Consider the following 25,687-nt stretch of genomic DNA (forward strand, 5'->3'; position numbering starts at 1 on the left):
CCCTGGCCAGCAGGGAGGGAGGGAGAGGAGCTGCTTCCTTTGAAACCCGGGAAATTTAAGGGACATCATCAATAAGGGACAGCAGCGGGACACAGTGCTGGGATAAGGGACTTTCCCGCCAAATAAGGGACGGTTGACAGCTATGGTTCAGAGGTACATTGCTTCTGAACTTGGAGGGTGTGTTTGATTGGTAGCCCTTGATAGATAAAGTTGTCTTACACCAAGTCAGACTTTGGGCCCATACTATGCAGTATTAAGGAACCTTTTCTGGCCAGTGGCCCAGATCCTTATCGTCCCACCCCCCGGATGGTCAAATTTGACAAGCGGGTGAGGCTGCCCATCTGTCGATCACCTGGCATCATACTGTCCGCACTACAAAGCACACCACAGGCTGCTTGAAAGCCCTTTTTGCAAGCCTTTGGTGCTGCGATTTCGACCTGCAGATTTCAGGGGCTCAGAAAGCATCATTGGACTGTTTGCAAAAGGGCTTTCAAATAGCCCTGCGCTGTTCTTTGAACCTCCACAACCCAAAGGTTTCAAGAGCAGCGCAAGAGCTGTTTCCAAAAGGGCTTTAAAGAGCAGCGTAGAGCTGTTTCCAAAAGGGCTTTAAAGAGCAGCGTAGAGCTGTTTGCAAAAGGGCTTTAAAGAGCAGCGTAGAGCTGTTTGCAAAAGGGCTTTCAAACTGTTTTTTTGCACTGGGCTTTGGCGATGTGCGCCTGCTCCGAGCAGGGGAGGGAGCATGTAGAGCCATACTGAGCAGGATTTAACCCCTCGCTTACCAGCCCCAAACCTCCTAATGACCACTCCTTAACATAACTGCAGTATATGAGGTGGTATAAGAAAGTTTTATAAATAAATACGCACCATTGAAATAGCCTGCTATCCTAGGTTTAAATCCCAGTTTAGCTCTATGGGTTATGCTGCTTCATTGCTTTCCTTTCCTCATCTTTTACAGGCGCTTGCAGAAGCTTCTTTAACTAGTTTTCTAGCATCTGACTCCAGGCCCTTTTGCCGCATAACTCTCTAGCCCGCTGAGCTCTGGCTTCTCACAAATGAGATGCTGCAGCTGCGGTACACCTGGGAACAAATGCCAGGCAATGTTGGGGGGCACCCAGTTCTTGTTCAATGCAATTATGGCGTTGCCTGCTGATTAAACTCCCCCCTTTCTCAACCGTCCTCAAGAGCCGGCATGTGCCAGGTTCCCTTGGGTGCTGAAGATGGCAAAATAAGTGCCTTCCCTTCCGTCTCCTTAAGAGCCCTGGAAGACCCCCCAGAGGCAAAAGCTATTTCTGATCTGGGGACTGGCTATCAATATTTCATGCCTGGGTTGCTGAATTATGCAGCTCTTGGCTATTAAGCTACTAGAGCTCCTAATTTTTGCGGGGAGGAAGATAAATGAGCTGTAGAGTCCTGGTAGTTGACAAGATTTAAAAGGGGGAGATTTATCGCTCAAATTAAAAGCTCCAGGTGGGGGCACAGAGCGCGGTGGGGTCTCCGTGGTGGCATGGGGAACCAGGCCTGAGACTCCCAGAGTCTCAAAGGCAGCAGCTGCTGCTGCTGCCACCTCTCTGCTCTCTTTCTTCATCTCACAATGATCTGACAAATTGCCTTCAAAGCCAGCTTCGCTCGGGTCTCCCTGATGGCTTCAGCTGAGGAGCTCGTGACAGAGGAGGCACCTAGGTTGCTTGACCCTGCAGCTGTGCAAATAAGATTGGTGGCTGACCTGGCCTGTGGCCTGTGCAGAAATAAGCAAGCGAAGCTTTTGCAGAATCACTTGCTGACGTCTGCAGATCCAACTGCTGCGGAACGGGCAGGGGCAGCAGCTGCCTGTAAAATATGGGAACCGTGTGTGGGAAGAAGCCCTGCTTTCCTCTTTCTCTCCCCCCCCCCCCACCCGGCCACAGAGCAGGACGGAGAGTGCCTATTGTTTGTTGTATTGTTATTTATCTGTACTGGATGCTTTTGCTGAGATTCCTGCCATCGTAGGGGGTTGGACTAGATGACCCTTGGGTCCCTTCCAACTCTTTAAGATTCTACGCTTCTACTTAACATATGCATTTTTATGTTGTCCTTCAGCTATATTCCCAGGTGGTTTGCAAAAAAGCGTAGATCAAAATCAACATGCAAAAATAAAAAATGCGTACAGTGGTACCTCGGGTTACATACGGTTCAGGTTACATACGCTTCAGGTTACAGACTCTGCTAACCCAAAAATAGTGCTTCAGGTTAAGAACTTTGCTTCAGGATGAGAACAGAAATTGTGCTCCGGCGGCACGGTGGCAGCGGGAGGCCCCATTAGCTAAAGTGGTGCTTCGGGTTAAGAACAGTTTCAGGTTAAGTACAGACCTCCGGAACGAATTAAATACTTAACCCGAGGTACCACTGTACAATATGCAAAGCCACAAAATCATAAAAGTGGCATGAAGCAGTTAGGAGGTTTAAAATGGTCCCTAAAAAGCACAAGTTGGGGGGGGGGAGCGAGAAGGAGGTCTTTGCATAGTTCTGGGAAGGAAAATACCGTAGACACCATGTGGGGAAGAGCATAACTGGGGCACCTCCACCAAGAAGGCCCTCTTTCCTGTAGCCACTTGACCTGGCTTAAGTTGACCAGGACACCAGGAGGGAGCCCTTGCCCACCAGAGATTTTAATGTGTGGACAGGTACATAGGGAAATACTTTATGCATGGGCTTTGCTCGGTTTTTGTCCCTGTGTGCATCTATTCTGCACCACCAGGTGCGAGAGTAGTAACTATTAAGCTGCCATTTGCACCGCCTAAAATGCATCCCATAAACACGTTCCCTCTCATTCTGCACAGCTTCATTCAGAATGCATGAGCTAATTGAGATGCAGTGGTGCACCTTGTGGGAATGTTATTGTTGTTCTTAGGAGACAGCCCTATTGTGTTTCCTTAATTTTCCTGTAGCAGCGGGTTGTCCCTCTCACTTCAGTCCACGGGGCAGGAATATTCAGGTTTACGAGAGTTGCCCTCCTAGTGGGATGGGGGGAATCCCTTGCCTCCGTTCCTTCCAGTCCGGTTCCAATGCAGGACATTTGCTTGTCACTGTGCAGCCTGGGAAAGCGCCCCTCTCTTTCATTCTCTCTGCCTCTTCTTCTTCTTCAGGGACTATTAAGGCTTTTCCCCCAGACCTATAAAAAAAGGAAGGGAATTTAGCTGGCGGAGTTTAAAAGGGAATGTGGACGAACAATGGAAGGGCCCTTCATCACTTACCTATGGCCATTGGTCCTTTACTCTCTGATTGTTGAGAAGCACCTGCCACATTTGCTGGTTGTCGGGATGGCTAAATAGACTCTTGGGGGGGCCCTTCGGACATCTATGACGATTTGTGCTCATCGTACTGCTTCCTTTCCAAATCAGTGCATGTCCCGTAACTGAAATCCTGCAGAAATGCTCAGTGGGTGTGCTTGCCCTGCGTTTGTTGTAATGCAGCAAAAGAGCGCCTCTGCAGATGGCGATAAGGGAGGGAGGGAGGGAGAGGTCAGCCTGGTGTGAAGCGCTGCCACACCACCTCCTCCTGCCTCCACCTCTCCTGCTCCACCGTCTCCCAGGACCAGGCGAGGACTGAAGAGGGAGGAGCAGAAGCAGGTTGCCCACGATATAATTTGAATAAGAAAATAGGCTTCCAGGTGGAAAAGTCAAAATTAGAAACAGAACTGCTAGAACCCAAAACTAAGACTCTGTCAAGAATGTATAACTTGCTGTTGAAATGGAATACTCAGGATGAAATGGTGAAATCTGCTATGATTAAATGGGCACAAGATGTTGGACATAACATAATGATGGCTGACTGGGAACAGTTATGGACCACAGGTATGAAGTTTACGGCATGTAATGCCTTAAGAGAGAATATTATGAAAATGATATACAGGTGGTACATGACCCCAGTCAAGCTTGCAAAAATCTATCATTTGCCCGACAATAAATGCTGGAAATGTAAAGAAACTGAAGGTACATTCTTTCACCTTTGGTGGACGTGCCCAAAGATCAAGGCTTTCTGGGAAATGATATATAATGAATTGAAAAAGGTATTTAAATATACCTTCCTGAAGAAACCAGAGGCCTTTCTTCTGGGCATTGTCGGCCACTTGGTGCCAAAGAAGGATAGAACTTTTTTTATGTATGCAACAACAGCAGCAAGAATACTCATTGCAAAGTATTGGAAGACACAAGATCTACCCACTCTGGAAGAGTGGCAGATGAAGGTGATTGACTACATGGAACTGGCGGAAATGACTGGCAGAATCCGAGACCAGAGAGAAGAGACGGTGAAAGAAGACTGGAAGAAATTTAAAGACTATTTACAGAAATATTGTAAAATTAAGGAATCTTAGAAGGATGTTGGACAGAAACTAAGGGTTTTTTAGCTGTAATTCTTTAAGAGATATGAAAAAAGGTTTGCAACTGGGTAATTTCAATGGTAAGGATTTGCTGAATTAACAAATTGAACTGGAATACAAAAAAGGGAGGTATGAGGAGGTCCGGGGAAATAAGTATAAGGAAGATAGGTTATGGAAATTTAATGTCCTTTTAATTGTTTTATTTGGTATGTTTTCTTTTATTTTTTATTTCTTTGTTTATATTTTTTAAAAAAACTTTATTCTTTTTCTTTCTGTATTCTGTATTTTTTGTATTTTTTGAAACTTTAATAAATATCATTAAAAAAGAAGAAGAAGAAGAAGCAGGTTGCCCACGGACACAGTCTTTGCTTGCTTGCGCGCAGCTCGGGTGGGGGGGAGATATGTAAGCTGAGGTCAGGGGAGGGGTCTCTCTGTTGCAGCAGCTGCCTCCTGGGGCTCACGCCTAGAGAAGCTGAGAGATGTAGGGCTGATGGGTGCTTTTTCCTAACTTGTAAGTTAGGACCTTGGACAATAACGAGTTACACTATAGTGGCCCAAATTGTGGAAACCTTTTTGGGAAAAGTGTATTTCTGAGGTTTGATGGCTCGTAACACCACTTTCTTTTGGAGCAATACCATAAAATTATAGATCAGTGGAATGATAATTTAATGAAGAATGTAATGCGACAATGTTGGTTCAATTATCTGTATTCTATCGAATGTTAGAAAAAGGAAGCACAGCTTGCTTAGGTTGACAGTAGCAGTAGCTTTCCTTTATTTGAATGTAGCCAGTGAGCATGAGTGTTTATGAGGTGTTATGCGCCATCGAACCTTGGAAATACACTTTCCCCAAAAGGTTTCCACAATTTTGGCCACTAGTGTAATTCCTCACTCTGGACATACGTGGCCGGACAGCTCCGTGACAATAAGACAGCAACATTGGGGAAGCGTCTCGAGAAAGCAGATGGTCCAGGATAAATCCACCACTATTATTGCATCAATGATACGTTGTAGGATACACTTAGAAAAAACCCAAAAAAAACAAACATCCTGGAGGAGCTCTAGGTGAGGACTGTGGCTGAAGCTGTGGTCGTACACGGTGGTAACCTACAGAGGGAGCTCTTTATTGGCAAACCTTTAATTACCAGGTTGCTGTTACAGTGGTACCTTGGGTTACATACACTTCAGGTTACATACGCTTCAGGTTACAGACTCCGCTAACCCAGAAATAGTGCTTCAGGTTAAGAACTTTGCTTCAGGATGAGAACAGAAATCGTGCTCCGGCGGCGCGGCAGCAGCGGGAGGCCCCATTAGCTAAAGTGGTACTTCAGGTTAAGAACAGTTTCAGGTTAAGAACAGACCTCTGGAACGAATTAAGTACTTAACCCGAGGTACCACTGTATTTCGCTTTCCCAGACTATGGCAACTGGAGTGGATGTGATTCTGGGGAGGGGGTGGAGGCTGTCGCTTGGACTGTCCTTCCAACTCCCGCAGCTGCCTTTGCCACATCCAGCTTCTCCTATCCTCTGGTGACCCTCCTCGCTGTTGTCGTTTTTTTTCCTTTCCTTTCTTTTTTTGCAGTTAAATGTGTTTTGAAGCTGTCTCCATCCCAGCAGGGACCTTTCACATTCACTTAAGTCTGCCTCTCTCCGGTGTGGGCTGTCTTTGCACCAGAGTGTGAATGTACCTGACAGGCCCCTGTTGCGTCTTCTTGGGGCGCCTGTGATTGGTTTGACCACAGCTATCCTGATGCCAGGTGGCCTTGACCCCAGGGCGCCGGAAGTTGCTCTTGTTCTCGGAGGGCAGTAGGCCGAGCTAATTCTGCCACTGTCACTACAGTCACAGGGGGACTTTGCAGAACAGGAATACAGTGGTACCTCGGGTTAAATACTTAATTCGTTCCGGAGGTCCGTACTTAACCTGAAGCACCACTTTAGCTAATGGGGCCTCCTGCTGCCGCCGGAGCACGATTTCTGTTCTCATCCTGAAGCAAAGTTCTTAACCCGAGGTACTATTTCCGGGTTAGCAGAGTCTGTAACCTGAAGCGTATGTAACCTGAAGTGTATGTAACCCAAGGTACCACTGTAAACCGGCTTCCCAGTCCCAGCCCCAACTTGGGCTGCGTACACACCATGCAGTTAGAGCACATGCTCTGGGGGGAAGCCATGTGCTTTAAATGTTTGGTGTGTAAGCAGCAAATGTTGTGTTTTTTTTGTTTCTATTGCCCTATTGCCGAAAGAGGGCCAGATTTGATGAAGTGAACATTGTTGAGCTTTTTTAGGATTGAAGTTTACCCTAAAGTTGTTGAGCTTCTTTTAGGATTTTACCTCAGGACATATACTGCCACAGGGGCCAAATTAGGCCCCTCAAACAGACTTCGGACATGCCTGCCCTATGTGATCCTGGGGCTGAAGAAGCAAAAAGGAGGCATGTGTAAGACTGCATATATCGCACAATTACACATTAAAAATGCAAACCATTAACAAATATAAAAGGAACTTCTCTCTCTCTCTCTGGTATTGTGAAATCACTTTTAGGTGATTCAAAGGAAGCGACTCGTAAAGGAATAAATAAGCAAATAAGCAGTAACTCTTGATTCTGCCCTTATAAAACGTAGGTTGGCATGCTCACACCTCAGGTGTTTTCAGGGATGGGGAGAATCATTCCCCAATTAACTATTAACTGCTTTTGGTAGTGTGTACAAAATGAGGGAGAAAGGGGTGGTTAAGGCAGGATCGGCCTTATCCTTTGGCGGAGTGAGGCAGCCGTCTCAGGGCACTGGCTGTGGGTGTTCTAAAAAAACACACAAATCCTTCGTTTTTTGTTTTATTCATTTTTGAGTTTTTACTGGCGGGGGGAGGGGGAGGAAATTAATGGGATTTGTTTTGCCTCGGGTGCCAAAATCACTTTTCTGGCCTTGGGTACCCTGGTTATTTTGATTTGTGAGGTGGGCCTCAGCTTTTTTGGGTCAGCCGTGCTTCTCATGAGAACGCAGCAGTGAAGTGGCTGTGTGGCCTTGTAGGGAAGGTCTTCACATGGCAGATGGAGCTTGCAAACTGTGCCTCGGTTTATACGGGATGCGCTGAGCTGGTTCTGGGGAATGTGTAAATTAATCCGAAGGCCCAGGGAAGCTGGAGGCTTTAGCAGCTGCCAGATTTGGGATTTCTGCCCAAATGTGAAGGGCAACTTGAAGCCTTGTGGGCAGCCCTTTGGGAGATCTCACCATGCCTGTTTTGTCTGTAGACAGATTCCTCAAAATGGCTTCCATGGTAGTCGCCGGTAATCTTGTACCTCTCCTTCCTTAATGCTCTCTTTCTTTCTCTCTCTGCCCCTTGGAAGCCGTATTAGGACTCATCATCTGCACAAGACCTGACAAGACAAACAGATCCAGAAGACAACTTGCCGAGAGAGCCGTATTTCCAAAGACTGGCTTGTGTATATTAGACATTTGGTGGCTACCTTCCAGCATTTCAGGCCTGAACGTGAGGCATCTCTTGCAGAAAAACCCTCGCAGTTCCGGTTAGGAATGGTTCCCTCCCCACCGGAGACAGCATCCCTCGGGCATCACGGCGTTCCTTGCCTTCTCCCTCAGGAGTCCTTGGCCTCTCCTTGCGGCCATATTTGCCTCCCAGTCTACTAATGCCTTGTGGATGCGGAGTTTCAGCGGCGCAGGAAGGAAGGCCTACCAACCGCCTCAGGCCAATCCCTATAGGTCTCTGGGGGGCTGCCCCACGGAGACACCGAGCCAGCGCAGGGGCCGTCGCCATGTCTGCCTCCTGAGATGCCAGGCTGTTGGGCGACATGGAAGCCGCCAGTGCCAAATCCTTCTTCTGGGAGGCTTTCCCGCCCATGCCAACTTGCCGGGTCTACTGCAGCCCAACCTTTCAAGATGGGCACCTCTTTGTGGTGGGGGGCTGCAGCCAGCAGGGCCAGCCCCTGGACACGGTGGAGATGTTGGATATTGTTTCGCGCAAGTGGACGGCGCTGCCTCCTATGGCCACCCCGCGGGCAGGGGCTGCGGCGGTGATGCTTGGCAAGGACGTGCTGGTGATCGGAGGGGTGGACGCCACGCAGAGCCCACTGGCCTCGGTCGAAGTCTACCATGCGGATGAGGGCAGGTGGGAGAAGAAGGCAGACCTTGCCCAGGCTTCCATGGGCGTCTCTGCGGTCGAGAAAGGTAGGTGCGGCGAGAGACTGGGGCTGAATCTACACATTATTATTATTATTATTATATTTATACCCCGCTCATCTGGCTGGGTTTCCCCAGCCACTCTGGGCGGCTTCCAACAAAGTATTAAAATACAGTAGTCTGTTAAACATTAAAAGCTTCCCTAAACAGGGCTGCCTTCAGGTGTCTTCTAAAAATCTGGTAGTTCTTCTCTTTGACATCTGCCGGGAGGGCATTCCACAGGGCGGGTGCCACTACCGAGAAGGCCCTCTGCCTGGTTCCCTGTAACTTGGCATCTCGCAGTGAAGGAACCACCAAAAGGCCCTTGGCGCTAGAGCTCAGTGTCTGGGCAGAACGATGTGGGTGGAGACGCTCCTTCAGGTATACTGGACCAAGGCCGTTTAGGGCTTTAAAAGACGCTGTGAAAATGCTTTAATTTTTTTTTTAAAAAAGCATATATGGCATTTTCCATTAGCACACCAGCACCATCTAGCATCACATTTGTATAATGCACTTAGAACACACTTAAAACGTTCTGTTTGCAGCTGCATAGTTGAGTCCCGGAAGAAGTAGCTCCAAGGTGGGAGACAGGAGGGTCTGTCTCTTTGTATGTGAATGAATGACAGGATATACAGTCGTACCTCGGAAGTTGAACGGAATCCGTTCCAGGAACATTCGGGAACCAAGGCACTGCTTCCGATTGGCTGCAGGAAGCTCGTGCAGCCAATCAGAAGCTGTGATGGATGTTCGGGTTCCAAAGAACGTTCGCAAACCGGAACATTCACTTCTGGGTTGCAACATTCGGGAGCCAAAACATTAGTCTCGCAAGGCGTTCAACTTCCAAGGTATGACTGTATAAGATATAAATATGATAAAGGGCCTTATACGTTTCTCTCTCTCTCTTTTCTTTTGCTTTTATATCCTTTTTAAAATAACATTATTGTTCTGTAGACTGGTTTGATTCTTACTGTATTTTTTGTCGAAAATTTTCAGTAAAAAATACTTTTTTAAAAAAGAGAAAGGTAGGTGCAGATTCGCTCTCATGTAGCTAAGCAGGGTAGCATGATGTGGAACAAGAATCTCACAGTGTGTTTTTGTTCTGAGCCTTAGGGATCTGCAACAAATTTTTGCAGCATGGTTCTCCTGGTCAGGCCACCAACCAGCCACACCCTCATCAGGACGCTCCATTCTGCCATACCCCAGTTTTATTGATTCCTCATCAGCGTTCCGTTCCACGGAGCTTGTTCAGTTCTCATTGGTCTATTTCAGCCCCCTCATTTTTTTGTTCCTCTACAAACCTTAGGGTTTCTCCAAGCCTGTTTCTTATGTACAGATTGTGTCCTTTTGACTGCACAAGGACCCGCACTCGGCAAACGAGTTGCTGTTGGTATATTAGCTGCTTCTTTAATTAAGCACTCGTTGCATGGTGAATGGAGTTTCGGGTTTCTTTAATGGGAGTCAGGCAGGGAGGAATAACTTAAGTGCAATTGCACACACCTGGTGCTCCATTTCAAAAGCCGCTTACTCCGCTGCTTTTAAAAGAAAGCCTGATGGCTTCTCCGTTGCAATGTTTTCCCATGTTTAATTTTGTCACTTTGCAACCTGCCTCGGAAACGCCTTTGCTAAAAGGTGGGGATCCAAGCTATGCTGGGTCCTTAGCTGATCTATGTGCAGTGTTGGCGCATAAGCTTAGAGCCTTCTTGGGCTATGAATCCCTGAAATGTGTGCTGACTCCCATTTCTGTAGGGAAGGCAACACGATTTTAATAAGATGCTGGGCATATACAGTGTCACATAGGTAAGTTTTTCTTGCTGATCCAGCATCGCGTTCAAATCAGGCCCGAGATTCACATTTGGTCAGCTTGGGCAAGAAGGATTTGTCTCCCGACAGTGTAAACAAAATCTGCCCTTCTTCCCTTATGGGGTATCCAAGAGCCCATATAGAGTCCTTAAGTGGGTTCCCGATCCGTAGGAGAAAATAACAGAGGCCAACCAGAGAATATTGAGAAGCAAAGCAGCTAGTAAGCCTGATCTTTATTAAAGCGATTGCAACAGGGTGCTCCCCTCACTCGCAGGAGGACGGAGGAGGACCTAGGTGTGCCTGCCCTTATATAGACATTTTAAACTCCCTGCCCTGGAGCTCGAGACCACCCCTCCATACATCATACATACATCACAGAAAGGGTGTAACCCAAGACCACCCCTCACAAACATCATATCTACATCACAGAAAAGGCGGTCTACAACAGAAATTTGAACGTTGTTGTTTTTCCTGTCTGCCAGGTTATCTGATAATGCCTTATCTGATTGCCTTTCCCGGTAGTCTGGCCATTCCTTTGAGATGGAGATTACCCAATTCCTGAGACAATGGGAAGGTTCCCTCACCCCCTCCCTCCTTGCAGAGAAAACATTTGGTCAGTTTGGGAGTCAAAATGGTTTCAGGACGGTCTTCCTTTGGTGCTCCAGACATGTGGTCCACATATCTATGTTTTGCTTGGTTGGTACATTTATGAACATTTATTTTATATATATAAGACCTTAATTTTTTTTATTACAACAGGAAAGCCTTACAAATACCATTCTTGTTTGTTTTGTTTCTTATGGCCAAACTATACATTTACACGTGACACCCGTTATTCAGCCTCTTTCTCGACTATCACCTTGTAGCTGCTGTTAACATTAGGCTGCAATAAAACAATGGACAGGGTGGTTATATGCTGCGATTGACAGAAGATAATTATCACCAAGGCTACTACCTGTAAACAAACAATAAACATCCATAAAAATGGCAAAAGTAATTCTTTCCCAAATAGGTTTTATCTTAAACAATTGCAAACACAGTAAATAAACAGTTCGCATGTGATACATCAGTGGTTCTGCGTTCATTTCTTCTCTTTCCAAAATAGATTTTATCTTGAACAACACAGTAATAATGATTCCATTTGTGATATACCAGTGGTCCAGTGCTCGGAGATCGTTCAGACATTTCGTCGCTAAAGAGCTTAGTCATTGAGCTTTGTAGTGAATAATATACAAGAGAAGAGTTGAGTGTAAACGACTTAAAGCAGGTTTAACAAACTGAAGGACATTGTCCTCTTTCTATGCTCCTTCAGATGGAAACATGCAGATGGCAACAGATATACCCCTGCTTTTATCATATTGTGATATTATCTTGTGAAATTTGCAGTCCCACTAGGCTGTGACACAGGCAGAAATGAGAAGCAGGGCCACTCCATTGGCTCTGCTGAGAGATTAGCTCCTTTTGACTCCAAACTCCACCTCCCTGAACCGTTTCCATTCCCAGCTGATGACGACAAGAACTTTGAGAATTGATGCCTGAGCTCCATTGCTTTCCTCTTCCCTCCCCATCGCCCTTTCTTTCTGTGCCATGTCTTACAGATCATAAGCCCAAGGACATGGGCTTTATTGTTATTTCTTATTTCTCCGTAAGCAGCTTTTAAGAGTCTTTTCTACTGAAGAGAGTGATAAGAATGCTTTTAAATAAATAAAACGAACATTGCTGGTTTTGATGCAACGCTGCTGAAGAAGCTTGCCAGTTTGATTGGAGACCGGGTGCCGGGAAAGCGGGTGTCTAAACATCTCCTCCCCTCTGCACTTCCTCCGCCAAAATTGTACGCCCTTAAGATCTTGTTAGCCCTGCGGGGGGATTGGGCTAGTTCTCCTCTCCTACAGGACTTAACAACAGCTTCAGGAGGGGCAATTTAGATCGGAAAAATAGATGGAACTAGTGTGGAAGGGTTTAATACTCCCTCACCCAGTACTGCTGCTCTGATAAGATTTGGGAGCCTTCCACAGCTGCTGTAAAGTTAAACCCCCCACCCTGAAGCAGAAGATCTGCTCATCAATTGCCCACGTAATGTGTAGCTTGGCGCTCACAACCTCCCTTGTAATATGCAGTTAGCAGTTTCTGCAGCTGAAGACATTGCTTATTAAAAGCTTGACATGCTTAGAATTTTTTAGGGTATCTGTTCTCCATTTTCGGAGTCTTTTTTGGTGTGCGTGTCAATTTTCTCTGTTGTCTTTGGAGCTGGCTGCAGTCCTTTTAGTTCTTTGCTTATCTCTTTCCTCTTCCCTTTCCTCCTTTCCCTTTCCTTGTTTCCTTTTCTTTCTTTTTTTTTTAAACCACCCTAAAACTTCAGTGTTTCATACAATCAGGAATAGATTCAGAAGCCTTGTCTGATAGGCATGGAGACAATAGTTTCATCACTAAGAATTTTAAGTGTATGTGTTACTTTTCTGGTCCATTTTTGGTTTTTTTTACTCATCTGACGCTAGCAAACATAGCCGCTGATATTTCATGCAATCGCAGAAAGTTTTTTGTCTTTAAAAAATATTTGGCACTTAGTTGTTTTCCACGAGAACCTGAACTCTGTTAATTCATTTATGCCGGACCTCACTTTAAAGCACAGTCAAGCCTAAATGTGAATTCACAGTGCGCTGATGCATGGAGTATAAACTGTGCCTGCTTTAGCCCTTTCAGCTGCTGCGATACCAGGAAGCTAATCCATGGCTTGTCTTAGAATTCTGTCTCAACCTGGGCTTATGGTTTGTCTCCCTTCCAGAGAAATCATGAGCCTGTAACCAAGGTTTGTTCTTGGTGGGGAGACAAACCTTTACTCCAGGTTTGGACAAAGCATCGCTTCCACCACATGGGTGATTTATAATAATAATAATAATTTATTATTTATCCCCCGCCTATCTGGCAGGGTTTCCCCAGCCACTCTGGCCAGCTTCCAACCTTATATTAAAAACAATACAGCCTCAGACATTAAAAACTTCCCTAAACAATAATAATAATTTATTATGTATTCCGCCCCCTTCACACGCAATAAAGGGAATAAATAAATAAATACCATATTTTTCGTCCTATAGGGCACACCGGCCCATAGGACGCACCTCGGTTTTTTTGGGGGGGGGAATGAATAAAAAAAAATTATTTCCCCCCCCCAGCCGCGGCTGCTGCCCCAAGCCTTGCGCACACCCGCCCGAAGCACGGGGAGCCCTCCAGAGGGCTCCCCGTGCTTTGGGCTGCAGGCTGCCGCCCCAAGCCTTGCGCGCCTGGCGGGACCTCCCGCCGGGCGTGCAAGGCTTGCAGACACCCGCTCGAAGCACAGGGCGCCCTTCAGCGAAAGCCTGCATTCACCCCATAGGACGCACACACATTTCCCCTTCATTTTTGGAAGGGAAAAAGTGCGTCCTATGGGGCGAAAAATACGGTAAACTAAATCCCCAGTATCTCTAGGTAAGTTAAGGCTAGAGATGTCTCTTTCTTGAAACCCAGGAGAGCTGCTGCCATTCACTGTACCCAATACAGAGATAGTTGGACTGGAAGTTTGACTCTTTACAAGGCAGCTTCCCGATTTATTTATTTTTTACTCGAAACATAGCTTCAAGCTGAGGAGGGGAAGTGGCTCCATGATTGCCACAAAGGGCAGCCAATTAGCACCCTAAGTGCTTAAAGGAGCTCAAGGTTTCTTACATGGTACCCCCACCCCACTCATTTAATCCCCACCACAACCCTGTGATGTAAGTAAAGCTGAGAGTTAGCGACAGGCGCAAGGTCACCTTGAGAGCTTCACTGGTATAGCATGAGACTCTCAATCTGAGGGTTGTGGATTCGAGCCCCACGTTGGGCAAAAGATTCCTGCACTGCAGGGAGTTGGACTCTATGATCCTCAAGACCCCTTCAGACTTTGCAGTTCTATATTATGGCCAAGTGAAGATTTGAACCCAGGACCTGGTCCAACACTCTTAACCACGACACCACCACTGTTTGGGAATGTGGGAACTTTTGTACCTGCTCCACACACTGAGCTACTGTGGCCAAATATTTGGGGCTGTAAGGCCCATTTTAAAAAAGAAAGTTTGTAAATATGTTGTCTGGGCTGTCTCTTGCTTCAAAACGTGAGCGCAGACTCGATACCCTTTAAGATAAAATTCTTGCTCGGTGAAATGTATTCTACAAGCGGCGCAGAAAAGCATAAAGCGCTGGTGCCTTTCATCACTGCTTGGCTTGGGTGCAATTTCCAGGCGAGATCAAAACACGCAGCTCTGTCTGCTGGCTTTTGTTCATTGCGTATCGCAGGAGTTCAAAGAGGCACCCAATAGCTTTGGTGTCAATCGGAATCTGGGGCAACTTCAGCCGAGTTGCATTTCCATTATGCAGGTACCCGATGTGATCCAGAAGGGAAGGAGGGAGTGGATCTGGTCAGCGTCTAAGCTCACTGAGTGACCCTGAGCCCATCGTTGCTTCTCAACCTCACGGCATTGTTGCGAGGATAAACTAGGAAGGAGAAGCATGTGCGTCCGGGAAAATTTATGACCACCATCTCTGTTGGCCTTTTAGTAAAGGTAAAGGGACCCCTGACCATTACTATGGCCTTAAAAACTATTCTTGCCCATATTTGGGTGGTTTTTGTAGTTGTTATGTTCAAGAACTGTTCTCCCCTCCCCGCGCTACCGTATTACAAAACATTAAAATAGATTTCACTGCTGTTTTAAATCCGTAGCGATTTTCAGTTGATTACTGTTGCAGCTAAGAAGCCAATATCATGTGCAACACTGACTCCTACTCTTGAAATTAAAACCGTGTCCCAACACTTGTTAAAATATTCAAAAAAGCTTTTATTTGCAGAGCATATAACTAAAGAGGAATACAGTGGTACGAGTCAGTTGGGGAGGGGGGCACACCTGTAATCTCCATGGGCCAGATTCAACTAATGAACCTGGCTAGCGGAAGCCAGCACAAGGACCTCTGCTAACACAACAAGGCTTTTCTCCTCCTCTCCTCCCGCTGACCCCACCCCAAATTGGCTTGGAGAAAAGGGGTTCCAGGGGAACTCACTAGATCAGCACGCTGGGGGAGGAGAAAGCACATCGTTGCATCTGGCAGGTTGAAATGTTTGAGCTGATGGAATGGTCTCCCTTTAGCACTAGGTTGAATCCTCCCAATCTGTTTATTTCGATTATTTCTAACTCACTCATTGTTGTGTGAACAGAGCGAGGAGCAGCATTAAAACACAAAGGGCAATATTTCATTTAAATGCAAATGTCAAAGTAAAAGCAGACAGTATACTAAGTACACCAGCCAAGTCAGGGCTAACACTTTAGTAAGATGCATGAGCCGAAAAGCCATGTTTTTGAGACTCTGAAGAGTGGGGGATTCCTGAACCTGTCACTTTCCTTCACAGCGAGTGTAAAACAAACTTTTTTGGTTAGCAGAACCCTCTCCCCCAACTCCAAACATCTCTGAGCAACATCAAGAACAGCTCCTTTCTCAGAGCTGCATGGTATGGGAGGAGAGGGGGAGAGCTTGTTCCTACTGCTGGTGCTGCTCAGAGAAGCCTAGCCTTACGAAGTTGAAAGGGACCTTGGAGGTCATCTCTGGAGGTCATTGCCAGGAAGGGCCATAGTGGCTCAGTGGAAAAGCATCTGCCTTGCATGCAGATGGCCCCAGGTTCAATCCCTGGTGTCTCCAGGTAGGACTGGAGATCCTACAGAGCTGTTGCCACTCAACATAGATAATACAGTCATACCTCGGGTTACGGACGCTTCAGGTTGCGTTTTTTCAGGTTACGGACCACCGAAACCCGGAAGTACCGGAATGGGTTACTTCCGGGTTTCGGCAGTCACGCATGCGCAGAAGCGCTAAATCACACTTTGCACATGCGCAGAAGCGCTGAATTGCAACATGTGCAGACGCAAAAAGAGGATTCTGAACGGCTGGGTGCTGGGTAATACTGGAGGCGACTGAGAGGAAGGAAGAGGTCTACTCTGTGCTGTGTGCAGTGCACTTTTTATCACAAACAACTGCATTCTGCAACCACCATGCAAATTTGCTTAATCTGCCCAGGAAGTTGCCTTAAGTGGCTGGGGAAACCCAGCCAGATGGGCGGGGTATGTATGTTTGTATGTATGTATGTATGAATGAATAAATAAAAAATAATAATAATAATTAATAATAACAATAGTTTCCCCAGCCACTCTGGGCGGCTTCCAACAAAGTATTAAAATACAGTGGTCTGTTAAACATTAAAAGCTTCCCTAAAGAGGGCTGCCTTCAGATGTCTTCTAAAAGTTTGGTAGTTGTTCTTCTCTTTGACATCTGGTGGGAGGGCGTTCCACAGGGAGGGCGCCACTACCGAGAAGGCCCTCTGCCTGGTTTCCTGTAGCTTGGCTTCTCGCAGCGGGGGAACCGTCAGAAGGCCCTTGGCTTTGGACCTCAGTGTCCGGGTAGAACAATGGGGGTGCAGATGCTCCTTCAGGTATTAAGTCAGGCACTTTGTCTCTCTTGCTCAGGCAGTGGCTTCCCAGGGCCTCAGGTGCAAGCTACTACCAGATTCTTTAAACTGGAGATGCCAGGGATTGAGGCTGCGCCATTCTGCATTCAGGGCATGTGTTTTAGCATGGAGCTATGGAGCATAAATTTGCTTTTGTTCCTCAAGAAGGGAAGGCAAGGAAGTTTGCAGGGCGCAAAAGTCCTGGTCTTTGGCCTCTGGAAAATCCTCTTCTGGCCTGCCCCCTCCAACATATTCCCTGCTGGCTTTTGAGATTTCTCCATTATTTTGCCGCCACCCCCCAAAAAAATATATACATAGGCAAAAGAGAGTCAGTGTGAGGTAGTGTCTAAAGTCTCAGACTAGAGCCATGAAGCTCACTGGGAGACCCTGAGCTAGTCACTGTTAGCCAGCTCTACCTCTCAGGGTTGTTGTGCAAATAAAAACAGGGGGGAGGGAAAAAATGTAGGGTGACATAAAAATGCAATGTAAAATGTAAAGCGGTAATATTATCGAAGTCTTTTTCAAAAGCAATATACTGGCTCCTTGAAAAACGAAAGCAAAGGTGCACTGATTTTTAGCACACTGCTCCAAGCAAGCTTATTCAACTATGTGCAGTAGCTTGCTGTTGCAAAACAGCCATTGCACACTTTGCCACATCCCTGCTGTTGATGTGCACACGGCACCTAGCAGCTGGAGAAGTCACCGCAACTCTTAACAGCAGAAATGAGAAAACCACAGCTTTCGATGCAAAGGTGAAATAATCGTAAACCCAATTTTTTTAAAAAAACATGAATACAACTGGTCATATCAGCCCTAAGGTGCCCAGACAAACTATTCACCAACCCAACCAACATTTTAAGTGGAGATGCTGAAAATAAACTTAGGACCTTTATATATGCAAAGCAGGTGCTCTTCCATTGATCTGTGGTTCCCCAACACGGGACGGCGCATTGATTTTATTCAGTCCATTTAATAATTTTTACATTACAGCCAGACAGTACATGTGTATTGATCTCAACTTCACAGAGTTAACAATTCAAAAACTCTAATGGCCTGAATGCTATATCCTTAATTTTCTAGAATTTAATTGCTCTGGACATGCCTTTTAATCTTTTTTTCATATTTGGGTTCCATTTTCCTTGACCAGCAGGTCACAGAACAGGTTACAACAATTTAAAACTCAGTATTCCGTGACTGCCATCTGTTTTAACTGTTTTCAATCCTGAATTTTCAAATTCTCGCAACTCGCCCTGGGACCTGCTTGGCGAAAGGGCGGGCAATAAATTTACTAATAGCAGCAAGTTATTAGTAACTTGGTGGGGACGCGGGTGGCGCTGTGGGTTAAACTACAGAGCCTAGGACTTGCAGATCAGAAGGTCGGCGGTTCGAATCCCCGCGACGGGGTGAGCTCCCGTTGCTCGGTCCCTGCTCCTGCCAACCTAGCAGTTCGAAAGCACGTCAAAGTGCAAGTAGATAAATAGGTACCACTCCGGCGGGAAGGTAAATGGTGTTTCCGTGCGCTGCTCTGGTTCGCCAGAAGCGGCTTAGTCATGCTGGCCACATGACCCGGAAGCTGTATGCCGGCTCCCTCAGCCAATAAAGCGAGATGAGCGCCGCAACCCCAGAGTCGGCCACAACTGGACCTAATGGTCAGGGGTCCCTTTACCTTTATTAGTAAATTACTGTGAGGATGACAACAATATTGAATCAGTTAAAGTGAATCACAGTCCAAGGAACAAGATAGGTCCTAGAAGCACACATATCAAGGGTTAAAGGCCCGGTTAAAGCAGGTTGTTTTTAGCATTGGCTGCTAACTGTATACGTAGTTAAAGCTTCCGGGGGCAACTCTGTGTTGAAGGAGTTCCACAAATTTTACCTTTGCGCAGTAAGCTACGTTCCAGCCACGCAAAAGCCAGAGGTTTCTTTCCACACATACACTCGCAAGTAAGCAAGCAAGAAGCATCGTTGCCATTTGATGACATATTCCAGCCAGGCAAAGACATTTGAGGAAGGTGCAGGGAAGGGCTAACGAGAGGTGCTGAGGCCTAGGGAGCAGGTGAGGTTTGTGGAGAGGGCCTAGAGGATTGCACCCAGACCCCAGACCTAAAGTTTCCTCATCCAATCTAATAACAATAATAATTTATTATTTATACCCCACCCACCTGGCTGGGTTTCACCAGCCACTCTGGGCAGCTCCCAGCTGAATATTAAAAATGTGATAAAACACCAAACGTTAAAAACCTCCCTAACCAGGACTGCCTCAGATGTCTTCTAAAAGTCAGATAGTTGGCTATTTCCTTGACATCTGATGGGAGGGTGTTCCACAGGGTGGGCGCCACCACTGAGAAGGCCCTCTGCCTGGTTCCCTGTAACCTCACTTTTCGCAGTGAGGGAACCGCCATAAGGCCCTTGGCGCTGGACCTCAATGTCCGGGCTGAACAATGGGGGTGGAGACGCTCCTTCAGGTATACAGCCGTACCTCGGGTTACATACACTTCAGGTTACATATGCTTCAGGTTACAGACGCTTCAGGTTACAGACTCTGCTAACCCAGAAATAGTACCTCGGGTTAAGAACTTTGCTTCAGAATGAGAACAGAAATCATGCTCTGGCAGCACGGCGGCAGCAGGAGGCCCCATTAGCTAAAGTGGTGCTTCAGGTTAAGAACAGTTTCAGGTTAAGAATGGACCTCCGGAACCAATTAAGTTTGTTACCAGAGGTCCCACTGTAATAATAATAATAATAAATTTTTATTTATATCCCGCCCTCCCCAGCCGAAGCCGGGGCCAAGGCTGTTTACTTAGGGCTTTAAAGGTCAGCACCAACACTTTGAATTGTGCTCAGAAACCTACCGTTCCCAGGCCTCTGCTGGGATCTGGGACAAGAAGATTGTACCCTTTTGGTCACCATCACCTCTCCCAGCCGCACCCACCAGCCCTGCGCACTGGGGGTTGGGGAGGAACGCAGGAAGAGAAAGAGAACGTGTGCATATCTGCAAGAAATACGATGGTCCCTACATAACTGATTCTGCTGCAGTCCTCCCAATCTCAGATTTGGAGAGGGGCATGTCTCTGAGTCTGCTGTCTGCAGAACGGTGGGCAGGCTACACGGGAAGCAGAACTTGGCAGCATGGCTGGGTTGCCATGGCGTCTCCAGGGATACAACACGGCGAGTGTAATTCAATGTGATTGCCTGGTATCCCTGAGATGTTCGTTGCTGATCAGGTTGGGAAGCAGGTGGGGGCGTTGTTTGGGGAAGAGCAGGTCCTGGGGGGCCTGCCAGAGGACAGTGTCTTGGTGGCATAGCTGTCAACTTCCCCCTTTTTTTAAGGGAAATTCCCTTATTCCGAATAGGATTCCTCGCGAGAAAAGGGAAAAGTTGACAGCTATCCTTGGTGGAGGTGGGACGATGGAAGTACGAGATAAAGGACTCTTCTTGCTCAGTGTGGGGAATGGAGTCAGAGGGTTAGGGAGCCTCTTCCCCCAGGGGGTCACTTGGGAAGCTAGTGTCTTGATTTCCCCATGAATACAGTGGTACCTCAGGTTACATACGCTTCAGGTTACATACTCCGCTAACCCAGAAATAGTGCTTCAGGTTAAGAACTTTGCTTCAGGTTGAGAAGAGAAATTGTGCTCCGGAGGTGTGGCGGCAGCAGGAGGCCCCAGTAGCTAAAGTGGTGCTTCAGGTTAAGAACAGTTTCAGGTTAAGTACGGACCTCCAGAACGAGTTAAGTACTTAACCCGAGGTACCACTGTACTTCCCCACCTTCCGAATGGGCAGTGGAAGCCTTAAAAGGTGAATGCCATGGGAGACAGATTAGAATCAACTTGAGCGCTCAGGGAGGGAGGAAAAATAAATATCAAGCTAAGCTTGATAGTGAGCGCAGCAGTGTCAACTTATTCCCACACCCCTTATTTTAATTATTTTCACCCAGAAACTTCTCATCTTGTAGGCCTTTTTCCTAACCTTGGCTCACATCTATCTCTCCCCCCCCCCCGATTGTCAGCTTTTACTGACAAATCCTAACGGCTGCTTCCAGCTTCCCCTTCGTTCCCAATCCAGTTACACTCCATAACGTGATTCACTACACCAGATTAGACGGGGGTCATGTTCCCCCAGCTTTATTGCTGGGAAAAAATCCGCTCAAAACCTTGGGGTAAATTGGTAGGTTTGCCACAAACTCCAGGATCATTTTGAAGCAGGGATCTGTAATAAGTTCAGAGGAGAAGCCGCTACTTTTGTTTACAGATTTACCTGGGCTGTGGAGCTCATCAAATCCTCTGGAGAGCTATAAAATGCTTTCTTTTTTAAAAGTAACTTAGCTGAAAGGTCAAAGGCGTTAAATGTGCGGTGAGGGGAGCCCATTAAAAGGTGCTGGTTTATTTCACCAAAAGGATAGATGTATTATTCGACAGGAATGAAGGACTTAACAGTGCAATCAAAGAAAGAAACACTATATTAATAGGAGTACTGCTGGACCAGGCCCATCTCACAGTGACTGGCCAGATGCCTATTAGAAACCCGCAAGCAGGACAAGAATGCAACAGCGCTTGGTTTTGCAAGAGAAAAAGAAGAGGGCAGATGCCGGAGACAGAACTTCATTATCTTTGACAGCTCTGTATCAGGTGGGATTGGGGAGCTGCAGCTGATTGCGCAGAGGTGAGAAAAAAGTTCTGTGTGTCAGAATTCCTGCTTCTGCAGCAGTCTTCTTCCTCCATTCCATCTGATCGCCTTAGAGGGGGAGAACGATGGGAACCAGGCAGAGGGCCTTCTTGGTAGTGGCACCCGCCCTGTGGAACGCCCTCCACCAGATGTCAAAGAGAAGTACAACTACCAGACTTTTAGAAGACATCTGAAGGCAGCCCTGTTTGGGAATCTTTTAACCTTTAACAGACCACTGTATTTTAATACAGTGGTACCTCGGGTTACATACGCTTCAGGTTACATACGCTTCAGGTTACAGACTCCGCTAACCCAGAAATAGTGCTTCAGGTTAAGAACTTTGCTTCAGGATGAGAACAGAAATCGTGCCCCAGCGGCGCGGCAGCAGCAGGAGGCCCCATTAGCTAAAGTGGTGCTTCAGGTTAAGAACAGTTTCAGGTTAAGTACGGACCTCCGGAACGAATTAAGTACTTAACCTGAGGTACCACTGTACTTCGTTGGAAGCTGCCCAGAGTGGCTGGGGAAACCCAGCCAGATGGGCAGGGTATAAGTAATAAATTATTATTATTATTATTATTATTATTATTATTATTATCACAAACCTATAGCAGGGATGTGGCCATGAGTGGAGCCAGGATTTTTGTTGGGGGGTGGCAGGACTTTGTGGGGGACAGGACTTTTGTTGGGGGACAGAACCAAAGTGATTGGTCATTTAATTAAGTATTTGTATTGCACTACTTGATCGGGGGGGGGGGGAGCTGCCCCCTCTTGCTACTCCCATATTGGCCCTCCAGATACTGGTGAACTACAGCTCCCTCATCCCCAACCACTGCCATGAGCATCTCCACCCCCATCGTTCAGCCCGGACCCTAAGGTCCAGCTCCGAGGGCCTTCTGGCGGTTCCCTCACTGCGAGAAGTTACAGGGAACCAGGCAGATGGCCTTCTTGGTGGTGGCACCCACCCTATGGAATGCCCTCCCATCAGATGTCAAGGAAATAAACAGCCATCTGACTTTTAGAAGACATCTGAAGGCAGACCTGTTTAGGGAAGTTTTTAATGTTTGATGTTTTATTTTGTTTAATATTCTGTTGGGAGCCGCCCAGAGTGGCTGAGGAAACTCAGCCAGATGGGCGGGGTATAAATAAATTATTATTATTATTATTATTAGACTAATGAGATTTTGGAGAAGGGGTGTAGGGTCTCCACTCTCGACCTGTAGCACGGGTTGCCAACACACACAGAGTTTAAAATATATGCATATATTTATAGCCCTCTTTTTGCACAAATCCCAGAGCAAGGTGCAACATAAAATAAAACAGTATACAAATGACATAATTACACCAGCCAAGCAACGGGTGCCACTTAGAGGCCTTCCCTGGCACCCACAGGATTCCACACACCCCACTCTTGCCCCCCTGAAATTAGACTTGAAAGAAGCCTACAGTTGTGCTTGTGTGATTGCAATGGCAGCTTTGCCGTGTTTGTGCAGGTAGCTTTTCTCCAGTTTGCAGATGTGCCCACGGACCGGTTGGTAACCACCTGACTTTAAAGCTTCCAAACGATTAGAATTGGGTACCATGCAGCAAGTTGGGATTAAAGAGGAGTCTTTAGACTTGTTGACATAGGCATGTGTTTTACTTAGTTATGGGAGATCCAAGGAAGGAGCATTAGGAAACAAAGCCTTTATCTATCTGTCTTCAGCACAGAAATGCAAGAGTATAGGTTTTGCAAACTCCAGGCTGAAAACATCTTTGCAATAGACTTGCCTTTGCTTGTAGATGCATGAAGGTAGTACAGTAGGCCACTGGAGTTGATGGTTTTCCCACTGAAACCCAGCCAGATGAGTGGGGTATAAGATGATAATAATAATAATAATAATAATAATAATAATAATAATAATAATTACTATTACTACTACTACTGAAGGTTCTTTCATATGAATTACCTTAACAAAAGCAGCACAAAGCTAAGGAGTTCTCAGAAGTTTTATCCTGTGCTTTTCCCTCCCCACCATTCAAATTTAGAATTTAGGGGGCAAGGCAAGCTCAGGGTTGTCATGGCAGAGCAAGATGCATCTAGGATTATTTATTTATTGCATTTCTATTCCACTTTTTCCTCCAAGGAGCATACATAGTTTCCCCCCATCTCATTTAATCCCCACAACAACCCTGTGAGGTAGGGTGAATAAAGATGAAATAAGGTTCCAAGCAACTTGAAAGAAAAGGGCTTAATTTCCTTACAAAAGAGTCATGCAGTCTTTGGGTTAGAAAAGATGCAGGCTATAAAATATCCTTTTAGAGAGATTCAGTTCACTTGCAGGGAGCCATGGCCGCATGGCTGCTTCACTTGTTCCAGAAAGCATGAAGAGAGAAAAAAGGGGTGCAGAGGCTGCTGAGAGTCTGCTGAGCCACACCCACTTGCCACCTGAGCATAGGGCACGCAAGTGTATATTGCAACAAATTTTTACTTCAAAACTCCCTTAAGATGCTAACATTCGAAAAAGTACAAGTAGTTCCAGCTTGTTCTGATGCATTCTCTGTTCTTGAATATTCATAACATGGTTATAATTAAAATATATCATGGTAAAACATATATAGCGCATTGCTGTGGCATGCAACGGCATCCTTAGTGAATTTGTCCTACTGTCTGTTAAAGGCATCAACGTCCCTGAGCTTTAAGACAGTTTACTAAGACGTGTGCTGCAATGCCGCAGGTTTTACACAGCACTCAAAAGACCTGACTGGCCCCCTGGACCTTGTACGGCACCTTTGCTTTAAGATTTGGATATCCGTCAGCCTCTGCTAGTCAAGTTTTGAATTTCACAGAGTCCTTATTTTAGTGCAGGTGTGGGGACACTGCCCATCAGCCCCAGCAAGCATGGCCAATACCTGGAGGGCCAAAGGTATTGTTTCAGTGCCCTGTAATTTATTCTACACTTCTCACTCTCGTGTTCTGGGTTGGTTACTGTCGGAAGCTAGACAGTGATTACACACGGCAGTGACTATTTTTATGACCTTGTTATGTTGTCTGCTGCCTGACATACACTCACTGCTTTTTTTTAACGTCGTCTGCCAGCCTCCGTCACCTGCCTATTTCTTCTTCATTTCCAGATGGTGTCGTCTACGCTCTAGGCGGGATGGGTGCAGACACCTCTCCACAAGCACTGGTGCGAATGTATGACCCGGCAAAGGATCACTGGCAGCCCCTGCCTTCGATGCCCACCCCCTGCTATGGGGCCTCCACTTTCTTGCACGGGAGCAAGATCTATGTGATGGGTAAGAAGTAAGGAAGCAATGCTTAGTTGACTAATCGGCTAGATGGGCGAACTAAAACCATTATAATCGGCTCGCAGATCCCGAGAAGGACAAAAGTCAGAGTTGAGAGTGGGAGGGATGTGGCTTAGATGAAAAGCAGCAAGCAGACAGACAGACAGACAGCCCTGCTGGATCTTTACTCAAATCCAGGGCTGTGGCTATGGGAGAAGCAATAGCCTTTTGGGGTATTGAGGCTGTGCACCCTGCCAATGTAGGCTCAAGTTGTTATACAGTGGTACCTCGGGTTACATACACTTCAGGTTACATACGCTTCAGGTTACAGACTCCGCTAACCCAGAAATAGTACCTCGGGTTAAGAACTTTGCTTCAGGATGAGAACAGAAATCATGCTCCGGCGGCGCGGCAGCAGCAGGAGGCCCCATTAGCTAAAGTGGTGCTTCAGGTTAAGAACAGTTTCAGGTTAAGAACGAACCTCCGGAACGAATTAAGTACTTAACCCGAGGTACCGCTGTACAGGTGAGTCTCCTACTTCCAAGGTAATGTTCCAGGCTCCTGCACGTATAAACAGAGTTGCGTAAAGTGGGAAGCACCCTCTAAACGCCCTCTCTGCTGCTCTCTCTTCAATCCATACCAAAAATACTGTATCCAAAAATATCCACAACTAAAATTGAAGCTCTGAGGCCAGCAGGAGTTTGGAGGACACGCAGCAAAGCAGGAAAGCACATCAGCTGTTAGGTGGAGAGGCTGAGTAACCCCGCTTACCTGAAAAGTAACCCCTCTTGAATCCGACAGAACTGACATCCGAGTAGACATGGTGTGGGTTGCACTGTTAGTCCCCAGGCCTTTGTGTCTGCACCAGAATCCTCAGCCACTGCCTTTGGAACCAATACGGGTGGTGAGCTAGTATTTTGGCGTTTCCTTTTCCC

The 25,687-nt window shown here is 46.6% G+C and overlaps 1 protein-coding gene and 1 long non-coding RNA gene across 10 annotated transcripts in view; one reads left to right on the forward strand and one right to left on the reverse strand.

The window, feature by feature from the left end:
• KLHDC8B (kelch domain containing 8B) overlaps nt 1–25,687 on the forward strand; it is a 41,468-nt gene that overhangs the window by 11,142 nt on the left and 4,639 nt on the right. For 5 of the 9 annotated variants that reach the window (XM_080995861.1, XM_080995863.1, XM_080995865.1 and 2 more), the window contains exons 3-4: nt 7,705–8,533; nt 24,597–24,761. In XM_080995861.1, the coding sequence (XP_080851987.1) occupies nt 8,158–8,533; nt 24,597–24,761 (541 nt within the window). In that variant the 5' untranslated portion in view covers nt 7,705–8,157. Of the gene's footprint in view, nt 1–7,695; nt 8,534–24,596; nt 24,762–25,687 lie in introns of all 9 variants that reach the window. The other 4 variants (XM_080995862.1, XM_080995867.1, XM_080995869.1 and 1 more) reach the window with 1 other exon arrangement.
• On the reverse strand, nt 2,802–25,685 carry LOC308471714. The gene is made up of 3 exons (XR_013983113.1): nt 25,524–25,685; nt 3,231–3,462; nt 2,802–3,148 (listed from the first exon to the last, which is right to left on the reverse strand). It is a non-coding gene; the product is annotated as an uncharacterized lncRNA (long non-coding RNA).

Source organism: Podarcis pityusensis (genome assembly GCF_964106645.2).
Source record: "Podarcis pityusensis genome assembly, chromosome: 2".
Taxonomy (NCBI): Eukaryota; Metazoa; Chordata; class Lepidosauria; order Squamata; family Lacertidae; genus Podarcis; species Podarcis pityusensis.